The following is a 24910-nucleotide window of genomic DNA, read 5'->3' on the forward strand; positions in this document are numbered from 1 at the left end:
AAGTCAGTATGAAGTAGGACTTGGAAGTGAGTTTTCCTCATTGTCCTGCTGTGACCTTCAGCACATCACTTATCCTTTCATGTGGTGTCTGAAAGTGTTAAAGCCTTGAGTTCTACTGAGCTATGTAATTTTGATCTTCATCATGACTAATTGTGCATTTGTTCTATGATTCATGTGACGATGAAAGGTGCAGTTTGCTTAGATGATAGTTACGAGATTTCCTGGGCTATCTGGAGCTGAATTCCCAGCTGGAGCATGGTGCAAATCACTGTTTGACTCCTTGGTCAGAATACCCAGATGCTTTCTCTCTTTCTGTTTCTCAGGAAATGCACTTTTCTCCTTAACAAAAATGTGACATTTGTTCTCTGAGGAGGGTATTAGGAGATCCATGTTTCAGGCCTTTCCTCATTGAAACTGTACTGTCTCTGCCGGCCTGGCAAAGCCAGGGAGTGAAGCAAGTGTCTTCAGAGTATAATGTCTGACTTCTTCACATTTTTATAAGTATTGTTTTAGACCATTCCTCCATAGGTGTTAGTTACAGAGCAGTTCTCTGCTTTGAAAGTTAGCCTGTGGTTTTTGTTCCATTTGAAATGGAACCTTCAAAAGAGTCTAACGTCTTGTAATGAGCATAGCTTCAATATCAAGAGGGACAGCAAGTTTTGGCCTGGAACTTTATCCTAACAAAATGTGCTGTGAACTTTTGAATTGTCAGAAAGTCTATGTTCTTTACATTTATTGAATATAGAATTGGTGTGTCTAGTCCAGAACTGTAATACAATTTAAATTTCAGTAAGACTTAGTGAAAAATTACATTAGAAGAACATTTGCGCTCTGTAGAGTATGGCTTGCTATCCTTTGCTGCTCTTTATTCTGAACTTTATGATATGTTTTTAGTTCAATTTGTAGTCCAGATTAAAAAAAAAGTCCTGAAAGTTTTGTTTTGTTGTTTTGTTTTTTTTTAAGTAAAGAGTGTAGTCTTTTGTTTCATTTAATTGCAGAGCTAGACATTGAAATATAGCAAGAGAGACCAGCTTTTATTCTCATCTGTCATTTGGCTAGGTACATGTGTAGCTGGCAGCAAAATTAAAGTATTTGGATTATTTGAATTTTATCTGCTCTCTATAAGTTTAAATTCAATTATGAATGCTAAATTAGGCTTGTATATCATAAGTTAGTGGTGTTGGGTAAAAGTAATTCTTTATTAGAGAAGATCTTAACTGCATTAATGTGATTTTCTGTAGTAGAATCGTAGAATGGTTTGGATTGGAAGGGACCTTCAAAGGTCATTCAGTCCAGCCCCCCTGCAAGCAGCAGAGACATCTCCAAAAAGATCAGGTTGCTCAGAGCCTCCTCCAACCTGGCCTTGAATGTTTCCAGGGATGGGGCGTCTACCACTTCTCTGGGCAACCTGTTCCCGTGTTCTACCACCTTCATAGTAAAATTTTTTTTCCTTATATCCAGTCTGAATCTGCTTCATTCTATTTTAAAACCATTACCCCTCATCCTGTCACAACAGGCTCTGCTAAAGGGTTTCTCCCCATCTTTCCTGTAGGCCCCCTTCAGGTACTGGAAGGCCACTATAAGGTCTCCCCGGAGCCTCCTCTTCTCCAGGCTGAACAGCCCCAACTCTCTCAGCCTGTCCTCATAGGAGAGGTGCTCCAGCCCTTTTATCGTCTTTGTGGCCCTCCTCTGGACCCTTTCCAGTAGGTCCACATCCTTCTTATGTTGGGGGCTCCAGAGCTGGATGCAGTACTGCAGGTGGGGTCTCATGAGAGCAGAGTAGAGGGCGAGAATCGCCTCCCTTGACCTGCTGGCCGCACTTCTTTTGATGCAGCCCAGGATGCGGTTGGCTTTCTGGGCTGCAAGGGCACATTGCCGCTTACGTTGAGCTTTTTGTCCACCAGCATTCCCAAGTCCTTCTCCTCAGGGCTGCTCTCAGTAGTATGTGTCAGGATTGCACAAGCATCGTTGTTATCGCCTTCTGATAAAGCTTAATTCCCTCTTACTGCTCTTGACAGCCAAGTAAAAGTAGTAAAAATCCTCCAAATGTATTTCGGCTTCAATCTTACTGTGCAGGCTCATTCTCTGAAACAGAGCCACAACAGGTATCTTCAGTTGATGAGTGAGGCACAGCTCAGATAACAGGACAATTTGTGTGCATCTTTTTGTTACAGTACTTTCAAAATGAGGCACATAACTACACCTAACAAGAAAATGCTGGTGATCCTGTGTGGTGATACCTATTTTAAGGTAAATCAAAGCATCATCCTCAGCAAATATTGTGTCTTATTTGCCAAAAGAAGGAAGAACAGCGGGAAGAAAATCCTGTTGAGTCTGTATTTGCCATTCAAATACTTTTACAGGCATTGGGGCAATTGGCACTGCATGCGGTAGTATTTGCATGGGCTGTGTTGACCCAGATGATTGCAGAAGTTAGTGCCACGTGCAAGGCAGAAAGGAAGAATGGAGCAGACTGCAGACAGACAGAGCCCAGAGAAACGGCGCTGCACGAGACTTTGTTTTCCTGGAGAATGCAAATCTCGATTTCTGGTTGGCCATTGCTTATCTGTTCAAAAGTACACAGAGTTTGCTGCTGGCTCCTGGAGGATGAAATTCCACTGGGATTTTTTTTCTCTGTTACTGGATCCAGAAGCTGATGACTGCCAGGCAGGGGGCAAGGAAATGTATCTGCCTGTTTTTGTAGCGTCTGGCAGTTTTGTTGCCAGAGGAGATTTGTGTTACTGAGTTTGGAAAATGAATAGAAATTCTGCACAGGCTGGATTCTTGAGTCCTTGTGATGCCTTTAAAAAGCAACCAGTCTTCCTTTTGACTCTTCTAAGAAAAAAAGATAAACCGAATGATAATGACCACACATTTTCCTGTAATTTCTTCCTGAATGTCCTTGGTATCAAAATCTGTGCTCTGTGGGGAATTCAGTACTCTGCTTTTGCTCCAAACTTTTCTTTAAATCATAGCTTATTTCTCATCTCTTGTGAAGCCAGTTTCCGTTTGCTATGGCCTGCCTTGCAATTGATAACACTGTCTGCTTTTAGAGTATCTCCCCAGGTCTCACCTACCTCTGTCTCCACGGTGCCCAGAGAGACTTTTTAAAAAGTATCGAGTGACCCTTTGATCAACCTGAGACATGATCAAAGTTACTCCCAGTAATCCATTGCTTAGTCCCCTGCCTGTCCCCCAAGTTCAGACTTGATAACTACTTTCCTTTGAGACAGTCATCAAAACTTAATGATATGCCATTGTTAGTTTTGTGCCAAGCATAATAATTCCTATCTCCTGCTCTGGGTTTCGCTTCAATATTGTAACAAAAAATGAGACACACGGTAAACAGGCTCTGCAGTGATACTGGAGATTGCAGCCTCCTGCAGTTACAGGAAGGAGCTCCCCATAATGAAGTGGTTTTGAAATAAGCATCAGCTGCCCAAATCATCATACCTGAATTTTCAAGTTTGATGGGAGATCCTGGTTTGGCTTGTGACTGTGAGGAAAAACGGTTTTGAAGACTGAGGCACAGTGAACCTCAGTTCTTTTTTAGATAACTGCCAAGCAGTCCCTTCTGCATTTTTTAAAATTGCTTGGCCTTCCAGTATGCTTTTCTTCCAGAAACAGAAGAATTTCTTGTGCAGTACTTGAATACAAAGTGCAATGTTGGAATTAACCCACACACATAATTTTAATTACATTTGATATGAGGGAACGTGTTGGTATGTAGGGAGCCTTTTGATATTTTTTGGAACACTAAATAATTTGAGATATACCTTTTTGCTCTAGCATGTTAAGTACATTTTAGTTCAGAAGGACCACCTCTGTTGGTGGCCTAAAATGTACATCAGGTTACAGGTTTAATTATACTTGTATACTTTTGTCCAGAGTGCAGGATTCTTTGGCAGCATGGGAACTTCTTAATGGCCTCTGATTGCTAGTGATTGGAGAGACCAAAACACCTGTGAGACCAAATATGTTAGCGAGCCAAGTTTACCGACAGAAAACAAGGCAGATATTGTTGTAGATACCCTAGAGGGAAGAAGTGTATGAAAAATGGTGTATCACCAATGTGGCTGTTAGTCTTTCTTCTTCCTGCAGCTGGAGGGACTCTGCCCAGACAGGGATCTTGACCTTGGAAGGCTCTACCTAGGTCCCTGTCTTAACTTGCTGGGATTGTGTCTGTCATGTTCCTGACAAAGGAAATCAATGGATGAGACGCAACCTAACATTTGGAGTGCTTGCTCAGGGAGACTGTCGGGCTCTGCAGGAAGAAGTAGCTTGCCATGGGTGCTGAGAACACAAGGATTTCATTAACAGGGCACATATAAAGACATCTGAGATTGGTCAGCTGAAAAGGAGTTGGTGTCACCAGACAGGCAGAACTAGCTTCTCTGCGGAGAGAAGATCGTTTCTGCATCACACATTGTCACCATGTGCACAAGTCCACTTTTAATTTTGTTGAAGAACACCTGAAAGCAGAAGAGTGGCTGTATGCCTCTTTTTTCCTTTTTAGGAGCCTTTCCTCAGGAGTTTGAAGGTGACCTGACCTCATGCTTAGTTGTATTAGATAAGCCAGAGGCAAAAAAAATGGAGGCAGTGTAGATTCTGCAGTTCTATATTGCAATCTTGTACTGATCATGACCGCTGTCAGTAGTGGTGCTGCAGTGAAGAGGAGAGTATCGTTTTTAATAGGCCTGTTCCTCAGCCTACTGAGGGCTGGCTGTCAGTCTGAGTGAAGTATCTTGTCACTGAACCTGCCATCTGTGTCGTTGTGGTATCTGTTGTCTTAGGGTTTCTTTTTAGGCCTTTGGAGTGACTACTAATGTGTACTTATAACTCCGGTCCTGTATAACATTTCATGTGAATATCAGTAACACCATATAAAAAGAATAAATAGTCAGACTGGGCAAGCTATGAGGCAGCTGTCTTAAAATAAATAAGTGATAACCCTTAACCTCTGAAGGTAAAAGTAGTTTTGAATTTTAAAAACTTTACTCAAGTGGTGAACATAAATCTTGAAATTATTGGCAAGGAAGGCTAAGTAGTGGCTGCCTATTAAATTTTAAACTGTGATTTCACTTCATATTTATTTTATCTAAAATTTTCCCAAATTTGTTTTAGATTTATTAAGTTAGACTAATGTAACCTTAGAACCTAAGCAAAACTCAAAGCTAGGTTAAAGGAAATGAGAAAGAACAGCTAAAATGTAGAATTGGTGCTGTTGGCAAAGAGCTTTTAAATGACCAATTTGAGGTTGAGGATGAGGGAATACAATTTATGGTGCTAATCAATAGGATGCTGAAAAGAACTGTGTGGGAGAAAAAGCCTGTGTATTTGTATATCTGAGAAAAGGAGGTTATTAGAAAAGCAGAAGCTGTATAAAAGTATGAAAAACTGAAGACAGGATAAGTTCTAATGGGCGAAAAGTAGAATTGTGGAAGTTTTGAGCAAAACTAAAACCATCAATTATGATTAAAAACAATGCATCAGAAAGAGGAAGGCTGACAGATATTTGCTGGAACTGGAAAATAACTAAGTATGATGTTTTGGAAGACATTATGCAGTTATCAGAGAGACTGAACCAAAGACACAAAGTATCCTGATGCAAAAAAGATTTGGTAATAAGGGACCAAGCCCTTTGAAGGCCTTATTAAGATTGTAAAAAATAAAAATTGTGATATGGAAATAATTATTAAAAGAATACAGGAATTCAGAACAAAACATGCTAGAAGTGCTGAGCTGCGAAATGCACATAGTGTAGGTAGTAAAATTCCATAACTACTGAAGAAGAGGAGAGCGGGGGAGAGGATGACAACAAATGTCAGAGAAAGCAGAAGTATTCCATGCCTCTGCCTCAGTGTTTTTTAAAATATAAGTGAATTTTGATTAGATGAGTAATGCATAGAATTTTTGAGATGGGTAGAAACACAACTGAGATTAAGGAATGAAAGAGAGAGAAAGATGTGATGGGATGTAGTCAGGTTTTCAGAATATTTAAGTTTGTCAGAGCAGTCACTAACCTGGAGGAATTGTCACTCACAAAGTCACGAAAAAGTGGTACAGCTATTATGATAGCTAGAGCTATTATGATAGCTACTCTTAGGGAGGAGAACTTGGGAACTGTAGGCTAATCATTCAGACTTTGTCACTCAAGAAGTAGTAGAACCAATTATTAAGCAGCAGATAAGTACCTTGAGAACACTCAAGTGAGCAAAATAACCGTGGTTTTTGTTAAGCACTGTCTGAGATGGAAAAAATCCACTTTCCTTCTCCAGAAATTGATTGACCTTGGGAATAGGAAAGAAGCAGCATAACTCAAGACTTAGCAAGCGTTCTGACACTTGCAAGTCATAATTCTACAAGGAAACTGTGGAGTTATGGCTGAGGCAGCATGTAGAAAACATGCTGAAAGAGCAGATGAAAGCTTAGTTTCAAGCTTGGACATTTTAAGTGGAAGTCACCAGGGGTCTGTCTAGGAATTACTGCAGTTCTGTGTTTTTATTAATGATTTGGATGAGAGTTATTTATACTATTTATAGAAGATCCTGCAGTTGACAAAGATTTGAGAAATCATGAAAAGTAAAATTTAAATGATCCAGGGAATTTGGATCCAAAGTTGTTTTCATTAGGAAAGCAATTAAATATATAACTATTTAAAGAACAATAAATACCGAAAGAGTGTGTTTTTATTCAGGGGATGCTGTTAAAGAAAATTGTATCTGTTTTTTTAAAATATATTTTAGTGTTTGATGTTGGGTAGTGGGTAGTGTTGTGTCTTGTAGTAGGTAGTAGTCTTCAAAAGATGTAGAAAAACTGAAAGAAATACAGAGAAATGGTTTTGGAAAGATAATGGGTTTCGAAACATGACCTATGAGGAAAGTTGAGAAAATTGAGTTTGACTAGCAAAGAGAAAATTATGTGGGCACACATGAGTATGTGTGTTCTAGTATTGAAATCCTTTATGAAAGAAAATACAGTTGGAGTTGAGACTGTGATCATTTGTTTCTTATGAGTGAGCAGATAGTAGGAGGTAAAAAATGGTTTAATTTACAGCAAATGTGATTATGGTTGCTATTATGGTTAGTACCTAATCTTTTCCCTCGTTTGTTGAAGAGGGAAGCAGACACCCAGTAAGTCTAGGATCTCCCCTATAAAGAGTTTGAAGGAAACCACTGTTGTAGATCACAGAGACATAAATTTCATAGTAAAGGCAGAGGGCCTTCATAGAAGATTGCTTTTCCACTTTTTCTCTCTCTTCAGTTACTTGAAGAGGCACCAATGTTGCTCATATTCCACTTTTTGGAGTGTTTTAAAGAGAGATGAAGTCATAGGTCATTACTCAACTTCTTGAAGTCTCTGTAACCTCTTCAAAGTAATTTTTTACTTTGCTGTGTTGGAAACCAAAGGTATTTAGACAATGTGCAAATCCCTGGATTAGTTTTCATATAAGCCTTCATAAAAGTATGCTATAAAATCAAGTTGAAGAGTCTGGGTCTGAGGAAAAGATTAATAAAGGAGTGCACAGTGAACTGTGGGGGAGTGATAGTTCTATAAATAATTAATAGCTAAAAGCCATTTCAAAAAGATTGGTGCCCTGCTGAGGTCAATATTAAAGTAGACGCTGAGACTTTCAAAAGCTTTTAAAGTCACCCTTCAAGGTTTGTTTAGGTTTCTGTCTTTCTGGAGTTGAGTTCATTTTACGATAAAGAAAATGCTGATAGCAAATATTGTGAAGATTTGTTTTTGTAGTGGTAATATGACACTATTCACTGGGCAACTATCTACAGCAGCAGAGTGTTTACAGATATCATGAGATATGAAGCACTTTTAAGGAAATTCTTTTTGCAAGTGTTAGCCCCATGAAACTCAAACATACTTTAGCGATAGTATTTACATGTAGCAGAGCATTTTAAGGAACAGTGCAGGAAGTAATTGCATACATCTCTTGGTAACATTTTGAAATAGCTCTATGTGCTTTAGATATATCTTTTCTATGTATATATAAATGCAGATTGCTTTGTTTAGTTTTATCTATTTCTGTTCTCACATCTCACATTTCCTTTTTTTTTCCAGGATTGCAGTACTGGAGCTGCATTTGATAGTGATAGATATAACTGAATGTATCATTGCCACAAATACAGGCTAGAGGGCCTGAAATGAAGTGCTTTTCAAGCAGAGTGGGAGATTGTCCTTTCTGTGAAAAGCTTGCAGTCAAAGCAGAAAAGAGAGAGAGAGAGAGAGGAAGTATTATCACCCTTGCTTAACAGGAGGTGGCAGTTAGACTGAGAGGAGGAAAAAAAGTCATTTCTTCAAGTTCATATTGCAGTTTGTGGCAGATTCAGGATTAGAATCATGATCCCCTAAATCCCTGCCTGGAATGGCTCTGGCAAAAGATAGTAAATGAACATTACTGTAGAATAGTATAAATTTCATCTTCCAGTGTAGGCACAGATAATTTACATGATTAAGTTGTACTGGCAAATATATTTTGCAGTTAGAGCATTGTTTAAAGTATTTCTTGGGTTTTGTAAGAGCTTAGCTTACCTTAAGCAGCATTCATGAGGGTTTAAAAAAATTAATAGGTCAATACTTTAAATTTGGTTTAATTGAGAAAGTGGAATAAAAACCTTTGGCTTCAATGTGAGTCTGTACCCAAAGGAAACTGTGATGATCTGATTCTGCTTATCTCGGGCTATGGATCTTTAAAGCTTAGGCAGTAATAAATTATTAATTGGTAATAGAATGGGATGTGTGTATTGCATGTATATGTATATGTGTGTAGAGTTACGTGTTACAGTATCAAGGACTTGTTTGGAAGTTCTCTGATGGTATGGATTTTTTTATATTTTGCTTTTAAGACTAGTCATAATGCTTACCAGTAACACTGCCTTGCAGCTTGTGCAAATAAGGTCAGTCAAAGGACAGAATATAAAATCAGTTTTCTTATCTCTGTGTCTTTTAATCCAAGTTTTAAGGATTCTGGAGCAATGCAGATCATACACACTGCTTTTTGATGTTGGTGTTATTTATTATCTCCCATGGTCCCCTTCCCCCATTCCCTTTGTGGGGAGAAGAGAATAGGGTGAAGAGTAAATAGTTTTAAATTATTTTGCCATAAGCAGCTCAAATGCATTAATAGTTTATAAATAAAAATGAAATATTTTTCTTTAATTTAACTAATTCAGAAACCATATGGTACATATCTAGAATTGCCTAAGTGGTTAATTGCATGTTAAATTCCTTTCCTCTTCCATACTGTAAACAACTGCAAAAATATTTACATTCCCTGCTTTGCTACATTTATTTATCATTTTATAATAAAAACACAGAAGTGTTATAAATTGAAATCTTAATCCCTTGCTTGACTCTCTTTCTAAAATGTCAGCAATGTCTCTGAGTTGGTTTACTTTGTGCACTCTCCCACTCCTAACACAGAAATGCACGACACTGAGAAACTAAAGAGTATTGACATTAAGCAAATTCGGGACGCAGCACAAGATGTGGTTTCTTGACATTAACTTTCTGTTATTCTGAAAAAGATTAGAAACTGCAGCAAAGGAAGTGGCTTTAAAGCTCTTTATTGGAGTTTTTTATTATTGTGAAGCTCCAAAAAGATGATGATGTAATTCTATAAAATTTGGAGGGGTACAGGCCAAAAATACAGAAGGTAAGTTAACTGAGCAAGCCACTGCATACCTATGGAGAGAGTTGTTTCTGCCAGTCAGTGAGTGCTCTGGCATTTCCCCAGGGGTAGCTACTGGCACAAACAGTTTGCAGTATCTGAACTCATTAAACTATTTCAAGTGAGAATGAACTGAGGATATTTTCAAAGCACGCTGTAAACTTACGTAATAAACTAATACAATAAGGAAAAAAAAATCTGTGATTTGTTTCAGAACAAAAGAGTGAATTCTTTAAGCTGCAGAGCGCATGTGAAAATCCTTTTCTTGTTTTGTAAAATAAATGAGTAGTTTAAACAGAAAAGTGGGAGAAGAAATTCTGCTATGTGACAATTTGGCCTCCTCAAAATAAGCGCACCCAGCTTTGGAGCCTGGCAGCCACAGCCCGGGCTTTTGCTAGCGGTGCTGGGCTGCTCACTCTGATTACTGTGTGGGGGCAAGAGAAAAAGAGGAACCTTACCAGGAAGCTTCTCAGCTTGTCTGACTGTAGGCTTGGTTCTTTTTGGATAGGGAGCACAGAAGAGGTTGAGAAGGGCGTTTAATTCAAGTAGGTTAGCACGCTGATTCGAGGAGTCACTGTGTAATGAATGAATGAGACTGAAATTTTCTGTATGTGGTGATTGGATGTTGTTGCAGTTCTGTGCTGTGAAATCTCTTGAGTATCTTCCTTGAATTTTGAGAAGAGTGATCTGGGACAGAATATGGGTGTGAAGAGCATAAAAATTCAAAGTGGAGTCAAAGGAAAAAAGTAAGACCAGATCTCATCGTCGTCAGATAATACCGTTTTTTTCTTTTGCTGAAAGCACTTTTTACCTCTGATATTTTAAAATGATGCCTGTGCAGCTAGTAAATCAGAACAGGAAACTTGCTAAGCTAATGTGGAGCATCTCTCTGATGTGCACTCCACAGTAAATTCATTTTTCAGTGGTGAAAAGTGGCTTCGTAGTTCTTGACCTGTAACCTGCAGCTCTTTACGTTCCACCTCCAGCTCCTGCTGTATGAGTGGCTGATACCGTGCCAAGAAAACATTACCTGAGCTAACTTTCAGTGTGCTTTTTTGCATGCCAGATTTGTCCTGGATTTCCACTAGCCCTGATAAACCCTGGTCTCAGTAGAGGGAAATAGCCTGTACTGATTTTCATGCTAATCGCCATTCTCCTCTCACTCCCAAGTTACCAAAGCCTGGAACTTCTTAATGACTCTCAGGAGTTTTCCAGCCGTGCTGATAGCTAAATTCAAGGGCATTAGGAGTAATAATATCAAGTTAGTGCCAGACCCAGGGGTTCTCCACCCAGTAGCCCCTGAAGGAGAGAAGTTGGCTGCTCCTCTATTGGGTTTCCTGCCAGAATAAGAATTTAATTAAGAAGGAGGAGGGCATCAAATATAATTTCCGTCAAATATTGTTCCTTGTGCAAACTATTCAACAACTTGCTCATTGATGTAATTACTGTAGCACACATTTTGTAATTAGAACTCTTAAATTATGAAAATATTTTTCTTAATTTAGTGTTGGGTCTCTTCAGGTTCTCACTTATGTTTTTTGTCTTAAGATGCAAAGCAAAATGAACTTATATATACTTTGAAGCAACTGAAGTCACAGCAGAAACTGTTGGAAGAGCATTTTGAAAAGTCCAAGCACTCAAGAATTTCTGCAGGTTTTCTTTTTTTTCTTTCTGAAAGATGTAGTAGGATTTTGTAGCACTGATTCCACGTAATTAGTGGAACTCCATGGAACAATGATTATCCACATTCAAACAAAACCTGCATTAGTATATTTTAAGCTAACTGTAGGTTTTTTTTCTTTCCTTTTTGTCTTTTAGAATCACCGCCTTAGCCCCCCCCCCCACTAAACAAAACCACAACATAATCTTAGCAGTTCTAAATATACAATTCAAATAATTGAATCCTAAATTAGTTTATGTGGTCTTCAAAACAGGTTAGTTTTAACTGATCCTACCATATTGTTAAAATGATTGAAGTGGCTTAAGTTTTAAATTGAAGAGAGAAGTTGTAGTAAATGCTTTGGATTTCTCTTAGAGCAGTAGTCCTATCGTCTCCAAAGATAACAGGATAAATACTTCTGTCCTCTGACTACAAAGGAAGCCTATGTGACTAGTTTGGGCAAGACACCTAGTTTAAGGTAGTTAAAGAAAAATGAACTGAATCTTACCCCAATAATGTATCATACAAGAATTTTTTTTTTAAATTCCTGATAAGGTGTAAGAATATAAAAGTAAGAGTGAGGTATTTTTATTTGTTACATGATGGGATGGAAAGCCATTGCACATGGAATTTTGGAAATATTTCAGACCTGGTTCTAAAAGAAGCTCAATAATGTTGGTGGAAAAAAAGACCCCTTTAATAACTGCGGTTGATCAGTCACCCAGCTTTATTTCAGTCTGTTACGCTGGATAAAAAGCAGGCATGAACATGACCTGTGGATGGCATATTGTCATAACCCATGGGCTATGCTGTAAAATGCACTGTTTTATAGAATCCTGGAATGGGTTCATGGAACTTTTTGAAGTAGGTGATTACTCAGAATCTTCATTAACTTTCTAGCTGCTTTACCAAAAATATAACATTTAATAAGGAGAGTGCCTTAGTTCTACATGTCTAGCCTTTACACTTTTCAAAAGTGGAATTGATTTTTATTTTGTTTTTTTAATATGGAGAAATCATTCAGCATTGGAAATAACACAAGAAATCAAGTCATTTTGCATCTATAGCTAGTTTTATGAAAATGGAGTTTTATGCTAAAAGGTGAACCATTTAGTTTTAAATGCATTTACAGTGATGCTTTTATTTTTTATTTATCATAGAACTTTCTAAAGGAGTATTAGCCTGTATGTTCTTGGGCTTTTTGAACGTTTTATTGCCTAGATCATAATCTCATCTCTATAAAGTAGGAAGAGTTTTTTAATGCAGGCAGGTAGCTCCTCGTTAATTAGGGTAGAGGATGTGTCTTAGTGTTTAAGTATTTGTTTATAGGTAGCTAAGTCAAATTTTGGTAAGTTAATTGCTAGAACAGCATAGAATTAGAAAACACACTTGAGTAATAGCTACTGGGTAGTGGTGAAATATTGACAATTGGGAGTTCCTGATCAGAAACTTTGAGTCAGGACTGAGAAAAACAAAAAGGCATGCTAGAGTTACTCATACTCTAGAGTGGGGAAAATCTGTACTGGTCAAAAATAAAACATTTTATAATCTAATACAGGTTTCAGACTTCACTGGGGAATAGCAGTGTTTATAATGAGACTCCTTGACTGCTGTTTGCAATAGGAAGACGTTCTTAGTTGCAGTATGCCTTTGAGAATGGTAGTCATCTTATATAACTTGAGATATCTAAAAGTATGTTCCTTATGTATTCCAGTGAAGGAAGAGAGAGTCATCTGTACCTTATCTGTGTATCTTGTCTTAAGATGGATTCACTCATCCTCTATTTTTATTTCCTTTTCTGGATACTGTCATTTTGCCAATGAATTTTTGAATTCTCAATTTCATCATATTTGAGGGCCTTCACAAATTCAGAGAGAGAGATGAGCAGTGTCTTTCCTTGATCTTTCTATATACTTTCCTTTTCTCTTTGGAAAGGAAGGAATGTGAAGTATATATACTTCATATATGTGTGTATACTAATATACACGAGTATATTAGTAAAGATGAGGTCAAACAAAATGTCTTCTATTTAACAGGCTGAGGTCTGTTTTAGGTGCAGACTCTGAAACAAGCTTTTGGTCTTGGACAGGTTACCGAGAAGATGTGCTAGCTTCTGATAGAGAGTTTCAGCAAGCCTGATGAGTGGAACAGTTGATCATCCTGGAAGTGCAGATGAGCTGTTTTAGGTGCAGACCATTAAATGCAAGAACATTTGATGTGAACAATGTAATCTGAGCTGGGAGACACACTGTCCTGCTTACAGCTTATATGATGCATTAAAGTAATTACTTTCTGATGGGAAAGGAAGAAATATTCTTCCTTATGTCAAGCTCATAGAAATTATTTTTGTTTGTAGAAGAAAAAGCAAATTGAATTTTTCATTGAAATGATCTATTTGGAAATTATTTAAATTTCTGAGTATGTGAAACCAATTCATCAGTAAAGCTTTCCACATTCCTGAGAGTTGTACTTTCACTTTGAAACTTTTAATTCCAACTTTGAAAACTTACTATACAATAAAATAAAAACTAACATGTTTTCCTGCTCAGTCTTCTAAAAATGGAGGCTCTCTGATGTGTTTCAAAATGTGCCTTTAGTTTAGTGATTATGGTTATAATTAAGGGGCTAGTTAGAGAGAAACTGTAGCTCTAAAGTATAAACACAGCAACCACAGTACTTTTCAGACCAAACTGGAGAATCTGTATCCAAGCTGAATGTTTTTAGGGACTTGCATAATGAGGTACGGTACAGTTGGTGTTTACTTTAAGAAAGTTTAAATAAAGTTAATAATTCTTAAGATTGCATCACACGTCAAGACCCACAGGAAAATTGAACACTGGAGACGTTTTTTCATCTGCTCTAACTTTGCTGCTCCTACTTGAAACTAGTTGTGTAGGCTACCAGTAGAGGCTAGATTGCTCACCCATGGCAAATTCCATCTGGTTTGGACACCTATCTTACAGTGGAGATAACCGTCTTGTCAAAAGTGGTAACTTAGGGAACTTTATTTGTAAGTGTTGCTCAGAAAAGGGAGCTAACGAGTTAGTTTCTCATCAACTGTTCACAATGATCTAGATTATAGGCTACTGTTTGCTACCTTATTTAAAATAAAAAGACTGATTAAAAGCCAAATACTTTATTTTTCCGCCCACTCACTCGTATTTTTTTTAACATACACATACATCTTTTACTTGGCTAATGGAGGATAAGGTGATGATCAGCACTTTCTTGAATAAAGAAGCATAGTTTATTTCAGCTGTCAAAAATCAAGAGATTGTTACTTACAGTATAATAAATAATCACAGTCAAAGATAAATACTTCTGGAAAATTGCTAATGCCCCTTTCCTTTTCTGTTTGGCTGCCTCAGAATTTCAGCCATTGACTCTAGGATAAGAAGAAGCATCTGACAGCCCATGGATTTAAATTTAAAACATCTGTTATGCTATTTTATTCTCTAACTTCTAGTTCCTTCTGTAGTACCTACAAAAATCTTACAATAGTCATATAATGAGAGCGCTAAGAGCTTCGTCTTTGGATAGGAGGACAAATAAGGTAGGGGAGTTGTCTCCTCTTTGGTTTCCTCAGAAAGCTGAGAAGGCAGAGTAGGTTTCTCAGTCCTTCATCTGTATGTTCATCCCAAAGAGTGGTCAGGCACTGGAATGGCCTGCCCAGGGAGGTGGTGGAGTCGCCATCCCTGGCAGCGTTCAAGAGGCAGCTTGATGAGGAGCTACAAGATGTGGTTTAGTAGCTGTGGCAGCAATGGTAGTGGGAAGACGGTTGGACTAGATGATCTTATAGGTCCCATCCAACCATGTGATTCTATGATTCTACGATTCTATGATCCATCTTTAGTTCAAAAAATATGCCCAAATCAGCTGGAAATTATGTCTTTTCAGCTTGGACTTTCTTGCCTTTCCACGTTACACCAAAGCAGTGATGAAATCTTCATCCTTGGAGATACTGAGTTTTTAGACAGAGCCCTGAGAAACCTCATCAAAGCTGGCTGTGCTTTGAGCAAGGATTGGACTAGATGACCTTCAGAGGTCTCTCTCAATTTAAATTACTCTGTTACAGTCAGAAATTTTTTTTTAATATTTTATTTCTGTGAAAGTACTGTTGATGCTTTTGATTTTCTCTGCTAAGGAAACATAAATAAACAGTGAACACCAAACACTATTAAAAAAAAAGGAGTTCACCATCTCTAGAATGAGGCGTAAAGCAAAGTGACAATACATAAATGAATAACAATGGAATTATGGATTATAATCTGCTATATATATACATTTAAAAATGTGCAAGCAAATCTGTGAACAATGACAGTGCATGTGGGTGTAATTTGTCTACCTCAGAGTTTTTTTTTATAATATTAAATGCAAGTCCTATTATCATTTTGCTTATGGCAAAAGTTTATAAATTGAACTTTTCCAAGCATGACACTGCACTTACCCACCTGGAAAATAATAAAATATTGTGTTACTTTTAGTATTGTGGGCTTTTTTCAAGACCGGTAGAACAACACAGCTATTATCAAGTATGAATACATTTTTTGGCTGCTCAGTTTTCCCTCCTTCTGACCCTATTTATGTGTAATTTCCATTGTGATGATCAGTGTATTGGATATACAGTATTTAGGTTGAAAACTGCTTCTTATAATAAAGGATGTGTTCTTTCTGGGATTTCTGGTGGTGGTTGATTTATTTCTTTTTTTTTTTTTTTAACTTCGGCATTAATTTTATCAGATTGCTCCCATTATACTTAAGAAACTACTGAACAATTTAAAGGATCTAAAAGATGACTTCTGTTCTGATTTTTGTTTGTTTTCTCCTTACAGGCCTGGCAGCTGCGATTCAGTCATCTTGTGGGCTACGGTGCCAAATATTACTCCTACCTCATGTCTAGGGCTGTTGCCTCCATGGTGTGGAAACAATGTTTTGCTCAGGACCCATTTGACAGGTAAAACCAGAGAACGTGTTAAGTAGAATGAAGGGTTATGCTGTGTGCTTCTGGAAATATGAAACAAATGGAGCCATGTAGGTTGATGGGCTTTTAAAATGGCAATTAGTTTTTAGCCTTTTTCTTGATTTTAAGAGGATTACAAAACAGGGAATAACCACAAGTATAAAGTGTACTTTGGGACATGTTCATTGGTGAAAAAAAAAAAATTGTGTTTGATTGGTTAAAAAAAAAAAAGTTTTAGAATACAGGTGTGCCAGTTCGGAGGCATTGAAGTCCGTATTTAGATGTAATTAGAGAGCTTGATTTTCATAGATGCCTAGTTACTTGTAATTTTCTGTTGAAATCAAAGCAACTGCGGGTATTAAACAAGCTTCGTGTCACCAACTTCAAAGCTAAGTGGAGCTATCCTATTCATTTTGCTTTATGAAATTAAAAATTATGAGATCACAAATTGTAAGTGTCCTTATACCTTAGGTGAATATTCAGAGCATTGTAACAGAGCAGCTTTTCCCCTTGGAGCAATGAAGGCTGAAATGTTCACAAATGAGCTTCTATAAACACCAACACATATTCATATATACAAAATTTGTCTTATTCAGTAACTCATAATTTAATTTTAGATGTAATTTGAATTTGAGGAGTCAACATGGAATGCAGGCAGTCATTGTTTCAGAGTGGAAAATTTTGTTTGATCTCTGTCTGTGAGCTCTATAGAGATCCTAGAAGCAAATCTGACTGAACGCTGAGCAGGTTGTGTTTGCAGATGGCTCTAACATCTGTGTTTCTCCAGGGCAATGGGTGAGCGTTATCGTAGAGAGATGCTGGCACACGGCGGTGGAAAAGAGCCCATACTTATGGTTCAAGGTAGAAAAAAATTATAACTGTTTTATTCCCTTGCTCAAGGAAGAAATAATTTAACTTCATTTCCCAGTTTGGTCTTTCTAGTTTAATTATTATTTTCATTGGATTTATGAAAGAAAACTTGTTCATTTATTTAGTTAAGTGGACTGGTCATCAACTTTGTGTCACAGTCAGTAGAATTCCTTGTGATACGCAGAATAAAAACACACACAGATAGTTGGGGTGAAGTGTTGGAAGGGTTTGTATTACAAGGCTGTCTAAAGAATTCAGAGCGTCATATACTTGAAGGAAGACAGATGACGTCATTTTTTGATACAAAAATTGAGTCGCTTTTACATACATGGAATTCATAATAGATCTGGTTATTTTGTATACAAGAATTTGAACTTGTTTTGGCCATGCCATTGTAGCATCATCAAAATAGCTTTGGTTTGATCAGTACTTTGAGTATACATTGTAATGAAATGCAAGTCTGAAGACTGTAATAAACAAACATGGTTCATATTCTGCTCAATACCATATTTGCCTTTTGTACTTCATCTATTAAGAAGGTATTGTCAGGAGAATGAAACAAGTTTGAGAAACTGCTGACTTTATCTCAAACCTATCAATGAGATTGGGGTAAAGACTTCCCTCTGTAATGCTGCAGTATTCAAATCAAGCATTTCTGCGTTAGTGTTATTGTCCCTGCCACGAGCACTTGTTAAGTACTTCATCTAAAGGAACATCTTTCAATTCACTCTGAAGTTCCTAATATTAAGGATGAATATTAATTCGTTGGCCTCTGTTCACTCCAGTTTGGTAGAATGGAAGTTGTGGGGGTTTTTTCTGTAGATAAGGAAGACAGTGGTGATGTGTCTGTATTTCATCATGAGATTGGCACAGTTTCATTTCAGGTCTTTGACCCATATGTTTATATTTGAGGCCATAACCTCTGCTGTCCTTAGACTCATCATATATTAAGCAATTGTATATTCTCTAGATTAGTCTATTTATATTTCTGTTCTACAGGGTAACTTTTCATTCAGCATGACTTTGCAAACTTGCCTTTCTTTACTGTTCTTGAAGAGTCTGTGTTTATAACCTCAAAAAAACTGTAGCCCCAAATTGTGGATTAAGTAGTTGCAAGACAGGAACATGCATTTTTACAAGCAAATCCAATTATTGTATTGTAAGTCAGATGGTAGAGAAAGAAAGAATGTTTTTAAACATCAGTTATGTTTATCATCTCTTTCTGGGATGTATTTTGCATGTTACTAAGCATGGAATCTTCCAGGAATGTCCTAGAGGCTATGTTGAAGTTGCTGGCAGTGTGCTCCCTTGAATTAGATATTATTTGAATGAAGTTTGCAAAATTCATCTGTGGACAGACTTATATAAAATCCATGGAAGTACAACCGGCTTTCACCATTGCATGTGAGAGAACACAATGGAATGTGGTACAATCAGTTTGGGATTGAGAGTATGCATCAGTTCTTTTGGATAAAAGAAATTAATCTGAAAAAGTGGCATCATAGTCCAGAAAATTACAAGTTATTTTAAGTTTAAAGGAAATCCAAATTATGATGAAATCTGGCAAGGTACAGTGAAAGCATCGTTTGGCTCTTGTAATGCAGTAATTAGATGTTTTACGCATTTCAGTATTCATAGTCCTCATGTTTACAGTCCTCAATTCATTTAGTGCAGATAGTTTGTCAGTGAATCGTCAGGGCCAACGGTGATTGATGAAGAGGCGATAGCTGTGCAGCCTGGGGTTTGAAGAAGAGAGCAAGCTATGTTTAAGGAGTAGCTGTTCATACTGCAGGGCAGTGAACCTAACGTTAATGGTAGAGTAATGGGATCTTTTGTGATGTGACCAAAAAATCTATATATAAAAGATACACAGTTTGATTTTTATTTTTTTTTCTTTAAATCAGTAAATCCATAAACCACTAAACAGAACTTTGTGGCACTTTAAGGTCAGTAACTAGTGCACTTGCTAGTGTATTTGTTCACGTCTAATAGGAGAAGCAGACAGCAGTAACTCCTCTGTGTCATCATTAGCATGAATGAAGCTGGCGATAAGAGCACAGACTATGATTTACAAAATATTGCAGAAGGTTTCAAGATATTTTCACAGAATTGCAGAGTCACAGAATAGTTGAGGTTGGAAGGAACCTCTGGAGATAATCTAGTCTAAGCTTCTTGCTCAAACAGGGCCACCTGGAGCTGGGTGCCCATGACCATGACCAGGCAGCTTTTGAATATCTCCATAACCTCTAGGGGACCAGTGCTCAGTCACCCTCACAGGGTAAAAATGTTCCCTGATGTTCAGAGGGAATGTCATCTGTTTCAGTTTGTGCCCGTTGCATCTGGTCCTGTCAATGGGCACCACCAACAAGAGCCTGGCTCCGTTCTCTTTGCACGCTCCCTTCAGGTATTTATACTTATTAGTAGGATGCCCCTGAACCTTCATCTTCTCCAGGCTGAACAGTCCCAGCTTTCTCAGCTTTTCCTCATGGGAGAGATGCTCCAGTCCCTTCATCGTCTTTGTGGCCCTTTGTTGGTTTCTCTCCAGTATGTCTGTGTCTCTGTTCTGAGGAGCCCAGCACTGGAGACAGCACTCCAGGTGTGGCCTGACCAGTGCTGAGTAGAGGGGAAGGATCACCTCCCTCAGCCAGCTGGCCATACTTTGCCTCATGCAGCCCAGGATGCCATTCACCTTCTTTGCAGCAAGGGCTCATTGCTGGGTTATGTTCAACTTGGTGTCCACCAGCACCCTCAGGTCCTTTTTGGCAAAGTATCTTTCTGTCTGTCTGGCCCCCAGCATATGCTGGTGCCTGGGGTTGTTCCTCCCCAAGTGCAGAACTTTGTACTTCTCTTTGTTGATCTATGCCCATCATCCAGGTCATTAATGAAGTTGTTACCCCATATTGGCCCCTGGGGTACACCACTAGTTACTGGCATCTAAGTAGACTTTGTGGCATTGATCAGCTCCCTCTAGGCCCGGCCATTCAGCCAGTTTTTAATCTATCTCACTGTCTGATCACCCATACATCAACAGCTTCTCTGCCAGGATCTTCTGGAGACAGTGTCAAAAATCTTTCTGAAGACCAGGTAGACAATATCTACAGCTCTCCCCTTGTCTGACAGGCCAATTGTTTCATCATATAAGGTTATCAAGTTGGTCAAATATGATTTGCCCTTGGTGAAGTCATGGTGACTATTCCTCATTATTTTTTTGTTGTTCATGAGCCTGGAAATGGTTTCCAGCTGTTCCACCGCCTTCCTAGGGATTGAGACTTACCAGCCTGTAGTTCCCTTGGCTCTCCTTCTTGCCCTTCTTGAAGATATGAGTGACATTTGCTTTTTTCCAGTTTTTTGGCACTTCTCCCAGTGGCCGTGATAGAGCAAAGATTACTGAGAGTCACCTTGCAATGCCATCTGCCAGCTCCCTCAACACTCCTGAGTGCATCCCATCAGGGACAGTGAGCTTGTGTACGTCCGGTTTGCTTAAGTATTTCCTGATCTGATCCTCTTCCATCAAGAGTACATCTTCCTTGCTTCAGATTATCTCACTGGACACTTCTGATTCTGAATTTCACTTTTATACTCTGTATTTCTTTAATATTACTTTAAACAGAAATGTTAAAAGATATTCCAGATCACAAAAATAATCAGAATTCATAAGCAAATTCCTTGCCTGTGCATATTGTGATGTTCATTTGTGAACAGTGCAAAACTTAAACAAGCATGCTTGAATGATTCCTTGAAAAATGAAATTGAGGTGACTCAGGTCTTTTGACAAGTTAATAATTTGATTGCTTGTTTGGGATTACTTGAGGTTAAATCATAGAATGCGAACACATGATGGGAAAGCTTATTATATGTTTATACTTAATTGCTCTGTATTTATTACAAAAATTGAGAATTTAAGGAGAGAAGTAAGAAGTTACTTGTCTTTTAACTTGTTTAGATTCAATCAGCTTCTGACTCCTTTTGCTGCATTTATTCCTTTTCGTTACGGATGTTCCAAAATACTTGATTTCCATCGTTTTCATCAGTTGCAAACCTGCACTCTCATAGCAGATGACTGAACAGATTCCTGATTAAAGACAGATTCCACCAAACTTAAAAGCTTGTTGATTTTACTCTTCTTCAGGGAAGCAGTCCAGTTCTGTGCTCACCAGTGCTGTATTTCAAAAACCTTAAGTTCCGTAGGCTATTATTTCAGGCATTTTTTTTTTTTAATATAAAGAAATGCGCTTGTACAAGTCTGACTTTTGGATGCAGATATGTAGCCTCACCCTTGAAGTGCTTCCACATCTCATTGTGAAGTTAGCCATATTCATAAACTGTTTGATAACAGATAACTTCACAAGCGCATTTCATTTGTACAATTTCTTTGTTATTATTTTCTTCTCAGAAGCTCTCTATTGTCTCTCTTTTGTATTTTGATATGACCCTAGCTTTTCATCTTTCTCCCACATGATTCCATACATGTACTGATTAGGGAACATAAAGGATTTGACCTGCCATTCAGTGGAGTTACTGACAAGTTTCCTGTTTGAACTAGTCTTTAATTAGAAAACACAATATATTTTTTGTTGCTGTTTGGATTTGATTCTCTTGGCATTTGTTTCCATTAAAAAAAAAGAAAAAAAAACAATACAAAGGCTTTATGAAACCTTTTTTAACATTTTCTGAAAGTGACCCCTTTTATCTTACCGCTTTGATCATCTACAAAATACAGAAACAGTCACCAATATGGACAGCGGGAGCAATTTAAAAGAGAGGCTTGCTTTTTTTTTTCCTTAGAGAGGAAACACAGTTTGAGAAGAACTTGATTCCTCTGTCATTTTGAGTTGGCCACATGGCTCTTGCAGACCCTCTCCTTCCCAGGACAACATGGCATTAGGGATTTCTAATGACTTTAAAGCTATGTAACCCAGGTGTCTGTTCCAGGTCCAGTTATGTGGTGGTTGCAGGTCTGAACAAGATTCCGGTGTGCACCATCCCTCCCTCTCTGCCTTGGCACTCCCTCACTGGAAGGAAACCCAGGTGCATAGGCAGAAAGTGAATTGCAGTGTGAAAAGTACTGGGTTGGATGATCTGGGAACCGAGAGCGTGGAACACATCCTGGAGTGCGCTTCTCCTGCAGTTTTCGTGCAGTCACGTAGCCCTTTGCCTCTGAAGCCTGGCGCAAAATACATGTGAAGTTGTGTTCGTGACTTGTTAATGTTGTGTTATGTTGCAGACAGTCATACCCAGCTGTGTGCATCCGTGGTAATCAAACCAACTGAATGTCTAAATAAACACGCATTTGCTCCAATGCAGTTTGAAAATTTGTTTCTCTGTGACTGAAATGGAGTAATTATGATTTGAAGAGGCTGTAAAAATTTTCAGATCACGATTGTATGTCTCTTCGAAAGTAAAAGAAATATGCATAAAGCCTAAAAGGTGATGTGAATGGCAACATATGTTAACTCAAACTACATGGACTAAAATAATTAGTGTTCCAAAGGGGCAGAGGCCAAATTTTGCCACAGGCTTTGTTCTTCTCCCAATTTTCAGTGATTGTAGGTTATAGCTAACCATCTCTCAAAAGGGTGTGGTTAACCACAGTGCTGTAATGTGAAAGAAAACTTCAAAGCACAGAAGATAAGCTATGCAATTGCCTTAGGCTTGGGAGAGACTGAGCTGAATAGGAGCTGGGCTGAACATATAAAATACACTCCTAGATTTTAAAACTGCAACCATCAGACCTTTGGACATCTTACTGAATCATTTGGACTGAAGTGCTGAGTACTCACAACATATCAAAGCCGATCTTGCTTTGGTATATTTTAGTAGAGTTTAAAGGGAGACATGATCATTCTTAACACATCTGTGTAGAGTAAGAGGCTAAAACATGGAAATACCATCAGTGCCTGTTTCTTTTGGAGTTGTCTGCTCTGAAATCTGTAGTTAGTTATTCATAAGGGCATGATAATTTTACTAGAGTAGGAGTTCTTCAGCAGTGACCTCAGTTCCTCTTCATCCTTCCCTTGCAAAAGCAAATTCTGCTAGTGTCTGCTTTTGATGTCAGTGATGAGAAAATAGTGCAGTAGACCACTAATGCAAGAAATCTGAAATCTGTTTGTCTTATCAAAAGTTGAAACTATTGGGTAGGAGGACATCCCTGTTGCAGAACAGTTTTTAGTTCTCCTGCATATTTAAAACAAACAGTGTGGAATCTAAATGAATGCAATTTGTTACAAGTTTTGAGTGAGATTTGGTAAGACTGTGTTCAGCTGCACTAAAATACATCCAAGTGTCCTGTAGTTAATTCTGTTTCTTTTATTCATTTTGTAATATCTAGGGTTGGAATATTTTGGTTAGGATTTGCCATTTTTTTTTGTAAGACAATTCCAGCATCAGTCTCTTCCTTCAGTTATTGTTAGCTTTTCTTCTTTTGTGACATGTTGCTAATCGTAGTTTTAAGAATTGTCCACAGCAGTCATGCATGACGGTACATGTTCCAGTCGGCTGCCATCCATGTCACCTTCTTAAGACATTCTATCCACTTCCGAGAAAACAGCAAGAAAATAATAGGAGTTTAAACTGGAACTTTTCCAAGGCTGTTAGGGAGCAAATATGCATGTCCCCCAGCCAGTCCAGTCAGGAGTCTGCAAGAGGCCGTGGCTCTCTGGGGAGATTAGATTAGCTGGACACATCTGTTTCTTAGCCCACCATATAGCAAGCCGCTTTTTATTGTGAATTATAAGTAATTCCACAGCAATTTAACTAACATTACAGTAGACGAGAAGTTTACCAAGTATTTGGAAATATTAATTCTGTTCTCTTCCATTTTCAAAATAGCTTGATGCAAACTTCATTTAACAACATTTCAGTCAACCTATATATAGTATGAGATTTGTTTTCCTTTTAGTGCTCAGTATTAATCTACTGGGTTGTGGCAGTTTGAGTTGACACTTGCAATACATGTTTAAATCAGATTGAAACGGAATTCTGTGAGGTCTTAGCAAGAAAATTCTTTTTAGTCGCTCACACAAAATTACCTTAAGCTCGTCTGTTTCCTGGCAAATTTTGAATCATTGTGTTATAGTGAAAGATTCTGGTCTTTTAGCAGCATGCAATTATAATTTCCACAGAAAGCAAATATTGTTGAGGATGTGAAAGAGTATAAAATTATGCTCAGTAAGTACACCAATCAGAAAGGGTAGAACAAGGTTGTATTTACATTGGCCGTTGTCAGAAAGAACAGATCACTTCAAAGAAGTGCGAAGATTAAATTTTACGTTATTTGGCAGCTGTACTGTTTTTTTTTTCTGGTACAAGTAATGCAGTAAATTTCCACATATAATCGTGAAAATGTTAATAACAGTGAAAAGACCAGCATTAATGTAATATTAAGTACAAGGAAAGATCTAAAAATAATTTACAGGATATAATGCATTCTAAAAACTAGGATTCTGGGATGAAGGTGTGAGATTTTTAGTGGCTCTGTTTATAGAATTACCTGACAAAGTGGTTGAGCATGATTCTTCATTATGCTAATTTCCCTCCCTGTTATTCTGTAGTCATATGCTACAGCTAACAAATGCACTAATTAAAATTCTTAATAATAGGTTAAGTCCTGGTACTGTAAAAAAGCAAAAACTAAAACTGCAGTGCACTAAAATTGCTTTTGTTTGGGTATGTTTCATGCCTTGTGAAAAATTTCAGAGATATTTCTAGTTTAAGTACTAAATTAAATGCTTTAAGG

General features: G+C 37.9%; 1 protein-coding gene across 1 annotated transcript in view; it reads left to right on the plus strand.

Annotated features, from left to right (window-relative positions):
* Window positions 1-24910, plus strand: part of MIPEP (mitochondrial intermediate peptidase) — a 76718-nt gene that overhangs the window by 51144 nt on the left and 664 nt on the right. The window contains exons 17-18 of the mRNA XM_086742256.1: window positions 16178-16299; window positions 17093-17166. Coding sequence (XP_086598382.1) covers window positions 16178-16299; window positions 17093-17166 — 196 coding nt within the window. The remainder of the gene's footprint in view (window positions 1-16177; window positions 16300-17092; window positions 17167-24910) is intronic.

Source organism: Chlamydotis macqueenii, chromosome 1, assembly GCF_036417535.1.
Source record: "Chlamydotis macqueenii isolate bChlMac1 chromosome 1, bChlMac1.mat, whole genome shotgun sequence".
Classification (NCBI taxonomy): domain Eukaryota; kingdom Metazoa; phylum Chordata; class Aves; order Otidiformes; family Otididae; genus Chlamydotis; species Chlamydotis macqueenii.